The sequence below is a fragment of the Ornithorhynchus anatinus genome, chromosome 17 (assembly GCF_004115215.2).
Source record: "Ornithorhynchus anatinus isolate Pmale09 chromosome 17, mOrnAna1.pri.v4, whole genome shotgun sequence".
Taxonomy (NCBI): Eukaryota; Metazoa; Chordata; class Mammalia; order Monotremata; family Ornithorhynchidae; genus Ornithorhynchus; species Ornithorhynchus anatinus.
Genome location: NC_041744.1, coordinates 21641941 through 21655722, shown reverse-complemented (window position 1 = coordinate 21655722; position 13782 = coordinate 21641941). Strand labels below are relative to the sequence as shown.

Here is a 13782-nt window from a genome sequence, read left to right as displayed (position 1 = left end):
CCGCCCTCTGAAAAAACTATTAGTGTCCCAGACTTCCCTCTGAAGCAGTGCATTTCCTAAAACATCATCTGCACGACAATCCACTCCTCCCCCTCGACTTCCACCGGCCTCCCAAGAGGAAGCCTAGTCCGAGATTGGGATTAAGCTTTAGTTTCAAGTCAGGAGGGAGGAATCTCTAGGCAGTTCCAGTCACTCTGGCCAAGGGGTGGCAATACGTTCTCGGGACAGAGTGACCCCTGCTATGACTGACCATAGCTTCCCCTCACACGTCGAGTGACTCACCAGACATGTATCGAATGGGAAAAAGAAAAGAATCACTTCTAGGTTGTTCCTCTGCACCAGGACATTGGAGTCCAATACTGATGTACACAGAGATTTGACCTGGAAGGAGACAAATGACCGTGTCACACCGAATTTCTGAAGACATGAGGGCGCTGAGAGACCCATGCGGGTGGCTTGGGTGGGAATAGGAAAAGGGGAAGGAACCTGCTGTTTTGCTGCTATATCTCAGGCATCTTTACAGGGGAGCATTCCTGCATCTCTTTCCCCGGAGGCTGCGGGTCACGGACCACAAGGGGCTGCAAATGGCAATATCACCGCTCCTCGCAGAGGCAAGAAAAGATTTGGGGACTTGACCCTTTAGCTCACATCTCCCCTTCACCTGGGAATGAGTTCATATTTGTACTTCAGTTGTGCTTTCCACGCGCCTAGTACCGTGCTCTGCACACAGTAAGCGCTCAATAAATACAACTGAATGAATAAATGAATGAACATGAGGCGGGACGGTAGGGGAGAGAAACTGGGAGCCCAGAGGTTCAGTGGGAAGGACTCAGGTCACCCGTCTCCAGATGAGGCAGGACGAGGCAACAGCTGAAGCTCTTGAGAGTGAATTTATTTCTCCTTCCGCCTCTTCTCCCTTTCCCTTCCTCCCGGGCACCAGCTGAGCCTGAAGGGCTCCCAGCTCCTCTGGGGGAAGTGGCTATTTTGCAATGGCACAAACTGAATAATCGTCAAGGAGGAATACGGCATCCGGCTGACGCTGCTTACCACCCTTCTTTCTGATCCAGCAAGGGCCTCCCCGTGAGTCAGTGACAGGGCTAATCAGCCGCTTTGACGGGGTCACGCATTCAAGTCCATACAGGATAATCATATTAGACATAGTCCCCATTTTAGATTGAGGGCCCCCTGAGTGAAAGAACTGTGTCCACTTCCCACTTATGCATTTTTCCCCAGGAGTCCACATAGAAAATGCTTAATACTACTAATGCTTCTATGTAGAAAATGCTTAATACTACTAATGTTTCCACACAGAAAATGTTTAATACTACTAACGCTGATCATAGCAGTTGTATTTGCTAAGCGCTTACTAGGGTCCAAGCACTGTACTAGGTGTTGAGATAGGGACGAGATAATCAGGTCAGACACAGTCCCTGTCTAATCTGGGGCTCACAGTCTAAGGTTGTACTGAATCTCCGTTATACAGATGAGGAAACTAAGGCCCAGAGAAGTTTAGCGTGACCCGCCCCAGGTCACTTGGCAGGGAAGAGGGGGAGCCGGGATTAATAATAATAATAATAATAATAATAGTACTAATAATGACGGTATTTGTTAAGCACTTACTATGTGCCAAGCACTGTTCTAAGCATTGGGGTAATAATAATAATAATGTTGGTATTTGTTAAGCGCTTACTATGTGCAGAGCACTGTTCTAAGCGCTGGGGTAGACACAGGGTCATCAGGTTGTCCCACATGGGGCTCACAGTCTTAATCCCCATTTTACAGATGAGGTAACTGAGGCACAGAGAAGTGAAGTGACTTGCCCACAGTCACAAAGCTGACAAGTGGAAGAGCTGGGATTCGAACTCATGACCTCTGACTCCAAAGCCCGGGCTCTTTCCACTGAGCCACGCTGCTTCTCGATACAAGGTAATCAGGTTGTCCCACATGGGGCTCACAGTCTTAATCCTCATTTTACAGATGAGGTAATTTGGGCAGAGAGAAATTAAGTGACTTGCCCAAAGTCACCCAGCTGATAAGCGGCGGAGCGGGGATTAGGACCCACGACCTCTGATTCCCAAGCCCGGGCTCTTCCCGCTAAGCCACGCTGCTTCCGCTTGCTTGGGTGTGAGAAGACAAACTCACCGTGAGGTGGAAATCGGTCCCCAGCATGTGACTCTGCTCCCTCCCGGACAGGTCTCGGTTGATGTGAGTGACGACGAAGAGGGAGGCCGGGAGGCGGATGGCAGGGCTGACCAGCACGCTGCCCCACAGCGCCGAGTAGAACACCTCCTTGCCGACAACCTGCGACAGCCTCAGGAGCAGGGTGTCAGTCCTGGAAGGCCAAAAAGAACGTAGGGGTTTTTAGTTCAAAGCGCTAATTATTCAATTCTTCTCCCACCTCCATCTGCCGTCATAAATCTCGGTGGAAATGACCCCAAGATGATGTCATTCTTCCTTCCATTCCCACTATTTGTATTCATTTTTGATTGCCTTTCTCCCAAATAAGTCTTTAAGCCCCTTGAGGGCAAGGAGAAGTTTCTTGCATTGGTGGGGCTCGCCCAAGTGCTTAGTTCAGTGCTTCACACTCGAGCACAGTCCATTTCCCTCACGGGGTTCACGGTCTTATTTCCCATTTTACAGCTGAGGTAAATGAGGTACAGAGAAATTAAGTGACTTGCTCAAGGTCAGGCAGCGGAGCTGGGATTAGAACCCAGGTCCCGCTTACTCCCTGGCTCTTGCTCTATCCACCAGGCCACGCTGCTTGGAACTGTGCTGCGGATAAGCCGCAAAACTGGTCACCCGTCAATCATATTTACCGAGCGCTTACTGTGTGCAGAGCACTGTATTAAGTGCTTGGGAGAGTACAATATAACAGAGTTGGTAAAGAGTCGGTTGGTTGAGAAGCAGGATGGCATAAGTGGATAGAGCATGGGCCCGGGAGTCGGAAGGTCATGGGTTCTAATCCTGGCTCCGCCACTTGTCTGCGGTGTGGCCTTGGGCAAGTCACTTACCTTCTCTGTGCCTCAGTTACCTCATCGGTAAAATAGGGATTGAGACCGTGAGCTCCATATGAGACAGGGACTGTGCCCAACCCAATTTGCTTGTACCCAAGCCAGCATTTAGTACAGTGCCTGGGACATAGTACGTGCTTAACACGTACCTTGATTATCATTATAAAATTTCCTGCCCACAACCATCTTAATACCCTTTCAAGACCATCAAGGATTGGAAGATAACACCACTTGGGGAATTTTAACTTAATTTAAATTGGAGAGCAGATTAAATCTGTGCGAGATCAGTGCCCCCTTGGGCACTAGCTCTCCTCTTTCGGTTCCACAGTTACACCGTGCGTGTTTCTGAACAGTGGACAGCACGCCCTCTGAGCTGAGGCTGTCAGTAAACGTCAGACACAAAGGGTGCCAGCTGGGCGAGGCCTATCTGCTAGGAAAACAGAGGACACAAGTGTCCACAAAGGGAACGCAGAGGGAATTGGGTTGATGACTAATCTGGCTCAAAGCCTAAAAGAGTTCCATTTCCAACGCATCGTTTGATTCCAGCTAAAACTGGGAAGCGGTCCTATCCTCTTTAAAGCTCTCCTGTCTGTTCCTGATTTCTCCCATTTCATCATTCCCGGCACCTTCAGGATAAGGAGACAGAATTGGGTGGAAGCCGGCTGAGTCTACCGAACCAAACTTTCTTGCTCTTTACCCGAGACCACGCTGCTTCTAACAAAGGCACCTTAGCATCGGTGAACGGCTCCTTGAAAAAACTGCTCAAAATCCATCTACTCCTTTAGCTCTTCCTGGATTAACCTCACCACTCTCGCTGGGCTAGACACACTGCAGTTAGATTGGACACAGTCTCTGCCTCACGTGGGGTTCGAAGTGGACGAGGTAGGGAGGCCAGGTAGCTTATCCTCGTTTTAGAGATGAGGAAACTGAGTCCTAGAGAAGCTAAGCGACACACCCGAAGTCACGCAGCAGGGAAGCGGCAGAGCCGGGACTAGAGCCCGGGCCTCTTGACCGCCCCCAGCCCTGCGCTCTTTTCCACTAGCTGGCACGCCTCCATCCTTCCCACCCCTTCCCGAGGACTCCCGCGAGAAGCATCTTACGGACGGCCGGGAGGTGAAAGGGGAGGGTGTGGGAGGTTCAGGATGGGTGAGAGGCCACTGGCACCGAGCCACCCCGACCCCTTGCCCAACCCCAGGCACCGTGGCTCCCTCGGATGGAAGCGGAACCACCAACAGGCCAGCCATTGCGCAAGATTGCCACAGCACAGAGGATCGTTGTCCTGGCCGGTTTAGTCACGGCTCCCTGCCGCTTGTCACGAGACCAGCCTGGCTTCCAGGAAGCAGAGGGTCAGGCCATCCTCAGTGGATAGAGGAGCCTGCCCTGCTCCACATACTGGACAGCAATGTGCTCACTACATAGAGCAAAATTCCTCCCTTCCCGAGCTCCCCTCCTCCATTCCGTCCTCAGCGAAGGGCAGCAGGCGTGGACCGGGCGGGAGGTTCTAAATTCCCACCGACCAGCTGCGAGTTGGCTGTTGAGAGAGAAAAATCTGCTCACTTGCCGGTCGCTGCAGGGATGTGTGGCGGCAGCATGTGGTTGGGGTGTTGGGGGGCTGGGGAGTGTGTGTCCGTGAGGCAGGTATAAGCCCCTTGGGCTGGGGGGAAGCATGGGCCTTTTAGAGACTCCAGCCCCCTCCCCAGAGGCCGAGCTGGGGCGGGATTCAGAGATCCCTTGGCCGAGGAGGGAACGGGTCTCCGTCCACCTCTCACAGCGGCCCACCTGCTTTCCTGGAAGGTTCCTGGGGGAGCGGAAGGCCTAAAGATGTGAGCGGCACCGCCCTGTGCGAGAGAGGGGAGTCACAGGACGGGAGGGCCACCCGCCTCCAAACTCACCTCCCTTCAGACTGGCACTCCGCCGAGCTGCCTTCACACCGGACTGCTCTCCTCACCCTCCCTCCTCCCAGCATCCATTATATCACAATTTCCTGCACCTTCCTTTCTGGGTAGCCCAATCCTTAATGTGTGAAAATGAGGTGCAAATGAGAGAAACAAATAAGTTATCAAAGCCATTAGGGCCTTCGGAGTGGCAGGTCAAGTGGGGTTAACCTGCGAAGGCTTCCTGGACGTGGCCTCTCGGGACAGCTTAAGAGACCTTGGGCAAGTCACTCATCCTCTCCGGGCCCCGGTTTCCTCACCTGAGAGGCGAGGATCGACTACCTGGCCTACCTACTTCTTAGGCTGTGAACTCACTGTGGGACAGGGACCGTGTTTTGTCCCCTGTTCCAGAACGGGAGGCCATCTGATTCAGGGGGCCGGGAGGGAGGGCCGTGGGGGCCTGCCGGCGTCCTCCGACACCTCGGCTGCCTGACGCGGGGACCCCGGGCGGCCACGAGTCCCTCCTTCCCCGGAAGGGACCGCACCTGTCGTAGATGTCGGAGCCCTCCTCCAGGCCGGGCAGCAGGCCCGTGACGAAGGCCTGCAGGCTCGGCAGCAGCGACCTGTGCAGAGGCAGGAAATATTTCTCGTACAGGCCCAGGAGGGTCGGCTTCACGGACATTGCTGCGTGGGCCAGCAGGGGAAACAAGCCACAGCTGCGAGGGGAGAATAAATAAGTCAACGCACATAGAGAGAGACACACAGACACACACGCTGTAAGCCTTCAACAAACATCACTGGTTGCTTGACAGAGAGTAAAAGCTTAACAGATATAATAATAATAATAATGAGAAGGAAAACTTACAATAATAACAATGCTCCGCACAAAGTAAGCACTCAATAAATACGATTAAATAATAAGAACAGCATTTGCGAGCACTCACCACGTCGGGCGCTATACCGAGGACTGGGATAGATACAAGATAATCAAGTGGGACGGAGGGACACGGACACACAGAGGCAACAATAAACAACAACAACGATAATGAAAAATAACAATAATAATAGGATTTATTAGCACTTACCATGCCAGGCACTTTACTCAGAACTGGGATAGATACGAGATAATCAAATGGGATGGACAGACGGACACACACATATTTATATATACATCTCTTTCAAAACTCAGGATAACCAGAAAGCTGGGCGGCAACTCTACCTGTAAAGAAACAAGTCTTTGGCGAGCCATTTTGTCCCCACGATTTTAAAGATGATCTCATAGGTCTCCAAGGCTTTCAGATGCACTCCGCTGGGGAGAGCAGGGTGCAGACACTGAGCGAGTCTCTTACTGATGATGAGTCGGCGTGGCAAGAGGGAATACTTCAGGTTGCTCTGAAGGGCCTGCCAAGGGGAAATGAAAGATCAGTTCTAGGGTTCAGGAACGCACTGATCGAGTCTCAATTTCCTCAGGAGAGGGCACAGAAATAGCAAGTGACTTGCCCAAGGTCACACAACAGACAAGTGGCAGTGCCGGGATTACAACCCACATCCTCTGACTCCCGGGCCCGTGCTCTTATCCACTAGGCCACGATGGATTTAGGAAATAGGAATATCAGGTTTGGACATCTACGAGAACATTCTCAAAACCCAGTGGGTTTCTGATGATTCCCCATGACAGATGGTTGAAGACTGCCCAGGGGACTCATTTCTCACTTTTGGTCTTTGGTCCTTCACAACAAGAATGCAGGAAGCGTATCCCCTGCCACCCCATCCTCTCCCGGCACAAATACACACATACACACACATACACAACGGCAAGGGCCCCACACCCTAAACATACACTGGAGCTGCTTCCTTAAAGAGGCATTATTAGCCCGCGAGGAGAGAACAGGACCAGTTCCAGGCTCCGGTACAGAGAGTATATTTAATCCTCGGCAATCAAGAGCCGTGAACTATTTCCAAGGCTCCTCTGTGCTCCCCATCTACTCTGGGAAGGACCTGAATCCAAATGCAACTGGGAACATTAAAGGGCATCATGTTCATTACGCTGCAATAAATACCCACTTCACGCTGTTTCTGGCGATTTCCCAATTCTTGGGATAAGGCAAACGTTAGCAGGGTCATAATGGGACTGAGTGTTCCTCGTCTCCTGCCCTCGACTCTTTCATTTTAATTGTTTTCGGGATTTTTTTTCACTTTTATTGGCTCCTTACCATTTCTATCAGGCAGAGGTGGACACGCTGGCAGATCCACTAAAAAGAACCAGTTCAGTCAGCCAAAGGAAGACCCCCGCTGGTCATATCCCGATCAAATGCTGCATTGGCCTCCTCACTGACCTCCCTATCTCCCGTCCTCCCAGCGCTTAGAACAGTGCTTGGCATCTAGTAAGAGCTTAACAAATACCATAATTATCATTATTATTATCTCCACATTAAGCTGAAAACTCCTTGCCATTGGTTTCAAGGGACTCGATTAATTCCCTCTTCTTTCATTCATTCATTCAATAGTATTTATTGAGCACTTACTATGTGCAGAGCACTGTACTAAGCGCTTGGAATGAACAAGTCGACTTCTCTTTGTTCTTCTCCCAAAACACTCCCAGCTCGCGCCCTTTGCTCCTCTCAAGCCGGCCTACCTACTGTGCCTCTTTTTCATCTCTCTGGCTGGCAACCTCTTGCTTAGGCCCTCCCACCTGCCGGAAACTCCCTCCCGACAGCTGACAGCCGCGGCTCTCCCCACCTTCAACGGCCTTCTGAAATCACATCTCCTCCAGAAGGCCTTCCTTAAATGTCTCTCCTCTCCCCGCCTTCTTTCCCCCTCTATTGCTGCTCTAACATATCTGTAAACTCTGTTGCTGTTGCTTCTTCTTACCTGTAAAATATTTTAGTGTCTGTCTCTCCTGCTAGATTGTACACTCTTTGCAGGCAGAGATAGTGTCTGCTAATTCTCCCATACTCTCCTGAGTGCTTAGTACAGTGCTCTGCATACAATAATAATGACATTTATGAAGCACTTCCTGTGTTAAGCACTGCTTTAAGCGCTGGGGGAGATACAAGCTAATCAAGTTGGCCACGGTCCATGTCCCATATGGGGCTCACGGTCTTAATCCTCATTTTTCAGATAAGGTAACTGAGGCACAGAGAAGCCAAGTGACTTGCCCAAGGACTGACAGCAGACACGTGATGGAGTCGGGGTTAGAACCCAGGTCCTCCTGACTTCCAGGCCTGTGCTCTATCCGCTAGACCAGGCTGCTTCTCATGTCCTCTCATCACCATATACACATGTATATATCTGCCTATTTTTATAAATATATAACTGCCTAATGTATATTATTACTTACATGAATTGCCACCCAGTCCTGTCCCACTTGAGGCTCAGAGTCTAAGTATGAGGGGGAATAGGTATTTATTTACACCTGTATATAATGAGTGTTCAATGAATCCTCTTGACTGAAATCTCTCTCTCTCTCGGCTACCAGAACAACCAGGCTCTGTGGATTTCATCAATAATATGGTCTCCCAGAGCGACTGCAACCATTCCACTATTCTTCTCTTTGCATGTTTTTGATCTGAATCAACTCCATTACCCCGTTTCTTAGCTCTCCCTTCAAGAGGGAACCCGCTGGAGCTTTCGGCATTATTCTTCAATGATAGCACGCTACGAACCTTACTGCTAAAGCTTCTGTTTCATGTTCTTCTTCATCTGGTTTGAACCTCCTATCTCACATCCTCTTCCCTCAGATGGCCCGGCCCCAAAGGCCAACTCAGGTTGCCGGTTAAACCCTCCAGCGGTGGAACGATCTTCAAAATCTTCGCCAAGTCTTGGCTTTGGTGGTTACAAGATGGAACGGTTCTCGATATCCAGTACAGGCTGCAACAGGACACGGAAGGGGGTCCACACCCCTCCACGACACTGGAAACCATCACCCCGTTAGTTACGTTTCTCTCGCCCATCTCGACTTGCCACCGTCATGGCTTCATCCTACTAAATCTGGCCTCCCAAGGGCTCGGCCCCCATTCAGCTCAATCCAAGACTGCGGAACGGAACTCAACACTTCAGAAAAGTGAAGACCTCACACGACGTTCTGCCAGACATCTATCACGACAGGGGTAGAGGGGGCGAAGCCACAACTGGCCTCGGCCCCGGGGCATCCGGGACTGGCACCAGTGTTCGCCGAGGGGTTGGGTGAGGATGGGAGATCAGAGGCCATTTAGGGGTGACTCAACTGCATTAATATTGGGACCCACAGAATCGCTCTCTCTGCCACACACTTACCCACGAGGGTTTTAGGAAAAACTTGGATGGGTTACTTTCTCTTGGATTAAAGAGTTAGCTTTTACGGTTCTGTGAATTATAGAAAATCAAAGGTTAAACCTTTTTACTGCCCAGGCTTATCTCTGAAGAGTCCCAAACTTATCAGCACCTAGGAAAAATGGAACCACCAAAACAACTCAAGCCCAGCCTATTAAATACACAGCAGGTAGCCCTGGTGCCTCATTAGCAACCAGGCACACGCTCACAGCTGGCAGAGCAGGCCATTCCCAAAGGTTATCGAGCAGTATCATAAAACGATGCATTATCATTACTGGATCACTGCAGGGACCCATTCCGCCCAGAAGTCCATGTCCAACTGCAGCAATAGCAAGCTCACAGGATAATATCAAAGTGTCTCCTGATCACTGGCTACGTTTGCAGCCCTGTACAAGGTGGTTGGAAGACATATTCTAAGAAGTGAAAGACACTGTCACTTCTCTGTCCCTCTGTTCCCTCATCTGTAAAATGGGGATTAAGACTGTGAGCCCCACGAGGGACACGGGCTGTGTTCAACCTGATAACTTTGTATCTACCCCAGGGTTTAGAATGGTGCCTGGCACACAGTAAGCATTTTAAAAAAAAAACATAAAAAAGGAGCTTACAATCTAGAGGGAGAGGCAGACATTAAAGTAGGCACTCAATCAATACCACTGATTAACTGAGTGATTGCAGAGTGATTGCAGAGTGATTGCAGAGTCTTAGCCCAGATCCCAACTTTCTCAATCCCATTGGGCAACGCTCTAAAGAAATATGCTTGGTGTTCTCATTCTCCCTCAACCCTGCTTTAGCTCAAGGGGCCAAAACTGCTTCTGGAACGCCTTCTGTTTGTAGAGCACTGTACGAAGTGCTTGAGAGGGTAGAAGATACACAATCTCCATACTCCCTACCCTCCTGGAGCTCGGCCTCCAACAGTTCCCTCACCAAGCTTTCTACCAGCACGGCTAAAACGAATTCATCCTATCTTCCTCCTCCCTTCCCACACCACCGTCACCCTTTCCAGGCTCGCTCACCTGAAGACAATATTTCTCACTGCATTGCTAACCTTCTCACTGGACCCCAATCTCATCCATCTCCCTGCCGACCTCTCGCCCACGTCCCGCCTCTGGCCCAGAACGCCCTCCCTTCTCATATCTGATAGAAAATGACTCTCCCTGCCTTCGAAGCCTTATTGAAGTCACATGTCCTCCAAGAAGCCTTCCCTGACTAAACCCTCCTTTCCTCTTCTCCCACTCCCCTCTGCATCACCCTGACTGGCTCCCTTTATTTATCCCCCCATCCTAGCTCCCCAGCACTTATGTACATATCTGTAATTTATTTATTTATAGTAATGTCTGTCTCCCCTTCTAGACTGTAGGCTCATTTTGGGCAGGGGATGTGTCTGTTTATTGTTATATTGTAGTCTCCCAAATGCCTAGTACAGTGGTGTGCACACAGAGAGCGCTCAATAAACACAACTGAATGAAGAAATACTCTGCTCAAGCCCTGGAGTGCGGCTGTCCGGGAGGATCGAAACCTCAAAACCGTGAGCTCTCCTCCTAACCGCTGTGTGGCAAGGGAGCCGGTGACAAGAACCAGCTTACGCACCGGGTGTGAGGTGAGGGGGACTCTGCCCACGGCCAGCCCCAAAGGGGACAGTGTGAATTACCGTACTCGTCCTGCAGAGGATGTAGAACTGTAGAACAGCTAGGAAAAAAAAAGGAAAAACTAGAAGGACACAGCGGCAGCAGTGGTGACACATGACAACTTTGATGGAGTAAAGTGAGCTTGTGGCCAGCATGGATAGGACAACAGGTCTCTCGGGGGAAATACCACGGGGTCGGGCTACCCACGTCTTCACCACTGATAGTAGGTTTTCAGTATGAATACTTCCTCTAAAAAGGCAGTTTCCTGGGGCTTAGAAACTGCCTGATTGCAAAGCTGGGACTTTGAGCTTGTTATGGGAAGAGAACTCATCTGCTAATTCGGTTGTACTCTCCCAAGTGCTTAGTATAGTGTTCTGCACGCAGGAAACGAGCAAAAAATCTGACTGAGTGAATGAATGCACAATAAATACGGCTGACTGGCTGAATGAACGGTAAGTGGACAAGGCGACCAACACGGCGGTGGTTGAAAGTTGAGAGCACTCAACTACAAATCAACCCCACGTTGGTGCAGCTATCAGGAAGGGAAAGGAGGGGATACTTTCAAAACCTCTGGTGGATGGAGGACGTGTCACAAGGCTCAAGGAGGTTTTTGGATTATCAGTCCATCGTATTTATTGAGCACTTACTGTGTGCAGAACACTAGACTAAGGGCTTGGGAGAGTACAAAAGTATGAGCAGACACGTTCCTGCCCATAACGAGCTGACAGTAAAGAGGGAGAGACAGAGACTGATATAAGTATTTTATAATATATAATTTAAAGATATGTGGATGATCTGTGGATTTGGACATTCTGCTCGATACTGGAACTTCTTTCCCCAGATAATCCGAGTTTGACTTTACGATAACTGTAAACACCTATAATGTCAGATGCAGACAATGCCTTCAATTGATAAAGAATTGGCGTCCAGTCCTATTTCTACACAACCATCTCTCCCAAGACTTTGCACAAAACCCTGGCTAGACACCAAAGCCACCAGACATCCCGTGTCGGGCAACTAGGAAAATCCCAACCCGCTATAGCTCATTTTTGAAAGCTGAGGCCATCTCCAATCCCAGGAAACACTGTTCTGCATAACTGGACGGCCTTCCGAGGACCTGGATTGTTTTGTTTTGTTGCCTGTCTCCTCCCTTGTAGACTGTGAGCCAGTTATTGGGTAGGGATTGTCTCTATTTGTTGCCGAATTGTACTTTGCAAGCACTTAGAGAGTGCTCTGCACACAGTAAGCACACAATAAATACGACTGAATGAATAAATTCATCTGGCTCACTATTGCTTTCTTCTGACAGGTTTTTTTGAGGGGAGAGTTGGGGGAGGGAGAGGAGGGGAATGGTCACCACTCCTACCTTGAACTTCAGCTCTGACTCTGGGGATCACACTCCCAATTTTAATTCCCACAGATTCTTCAGAAGACAGAAGCGGAGACTCTCAGACCACTGACCGTATTGGCCAGCAGAACAATCTCTCTAGTCCCCAAGCCCAACCTCTTTTTCAGAATGCAGCACATCTGTAAATCCGTGTCTTTGGGGGGGCTGTAATCTGGGATTTTCATAAGGGAAACATTATCATAGCTGCAAAAGGCTTATGCCTTTTCGCTTGGAAATGAAAGGCTTGTATCATAGGCAGAATTATGGTAAAGAGGAGGAAATGTCATTTTTCAAAAGTGGTCACAGTATGTACTTAGCCACTTTGCCACTAAACCACCGGGTTAAGAGAACAACTCCAACTGCATCCAACAACACTCTTTCTTATCCTCCCCTTAAAGCAGGAAGGATTCTTCCTGCATCTACTCCAAGAGGGATTTCAGTTCCTTAAAATACTGAAGAACCGATTTTCTCACCGTAACCTAGGAGATTCTGGATGGGTTGAAGACTAGTCATCTGCCTAGACCAGAGTGAACAGAGACAACCATTCTGTCCTTCTCCAGGCCTGCCCCAAACATATTCCCTAAATCCACTTTGCCAAACACGCTTTTAGGAAGTGGTCTAGGCCAGCCACACCCCCAAACACCTTGACAAGAGGGGTGAGAGACAGTCCCGCTTTCTCATTACTGTGCCAAGAATCAAAGGGCTAATGCCCAGATTCCTGGTCATGGCAGCCTAAACCAGGAACTTGATTGAGCTATGGTCCGCTTCACCCCAAGTCCCCAAACCAAGACTGCTTCTTCTCCAAATTAACCCTCCACATCTGTAAGAAGCACACGTGGGCAAATGACAACCCCTAAAACTAGGGACCCACGGTCACCGTGACAACAAGGCGGCAGTGGCCATCAGGGCAGTCTGGAGCAGCCCGTGCGGTTCGTCACGTGTCGGGCTAGAGGAAACTCCACCCCCGAGGAATTGCAGAAACTGCTCAGACTGGTTCATTGATGTGCCGTGCTCACTCTGCTGCCCGCCTGGTACCCATACATCCTACCCGTCTGGATCGTTTACAGCCAGTGACGACTCTAACAGCTGACTCTGCTAGATATGTCGGCTCTGCCAATCAAGCTGACTGGATAAATGGTCACTCATCCACTCGATTCTGGCGATCCCCTGCCACCAGGTACACTTATCCACCTCCTGATCAAAAATAGACCATTTTTTCAGATAATTGAGAAAGAGATATTATTCCTCAACAGCTATTCTTCTGCGAGGCTTGGTAATGGGCCATAAGATAACAAGGTCACTGGAACTAACGGATAATTAATTCAGTTATGCCACCAGTGCCAAGGGTTTCAGCTTCCCCTCCTTCTACCGAACCTTCTGCCACAGCCAACAAAGTTTCCTGGTTTGGGTTTCATCTATTTATACTCCTCTCTGGTGACAGAGCGGGTAAAGGATGGATGGGGGGTGGGAAGATGAAGGCAGAAGAAATCTGGGGGAAGGACACCCATTCGCAGAACAGCCAGACAACAATCACCCCGCCAGGGTAAAAGCAACATGACTCTCTCCCTGACATG

General features: G+C 49.8%; 1 protein-coding gene across 4 annotated transcripts in view; it reads right to left on the bottom strand.

Annotated features, from left to right (window-relative positions):
- DOP1B (DOP1 leucine zipper like protein B) overlaps positions 1-13782 on the bottom strand; it is a 58598-nt gene that overhangs the window by 39139 nt on the left and 5677 nt on the right. For all 4 annotated transcript variants that reach the window (XM_029082207.1, XM_029082204.2, XM_007669734.3 and 1 more), the window contains 4 exons: positions 6105-6286; positions 5431-5601; positions 2143-2332; positions 283-381 (listed from right to left, as the gene is read on the bottom strand). In XM_029082207.1, the coding sequence (XP_028938040.1) occupies positions 283-381; positions 2143-2332; positions 5431-5601; positions 6105-6286 (642 nt within the window). The remainder of the gene's footprint in view (positions 1-282; positions 382-2142; positions 2333-5430; positions 5602-6104; positions 6287-13782) is intronic.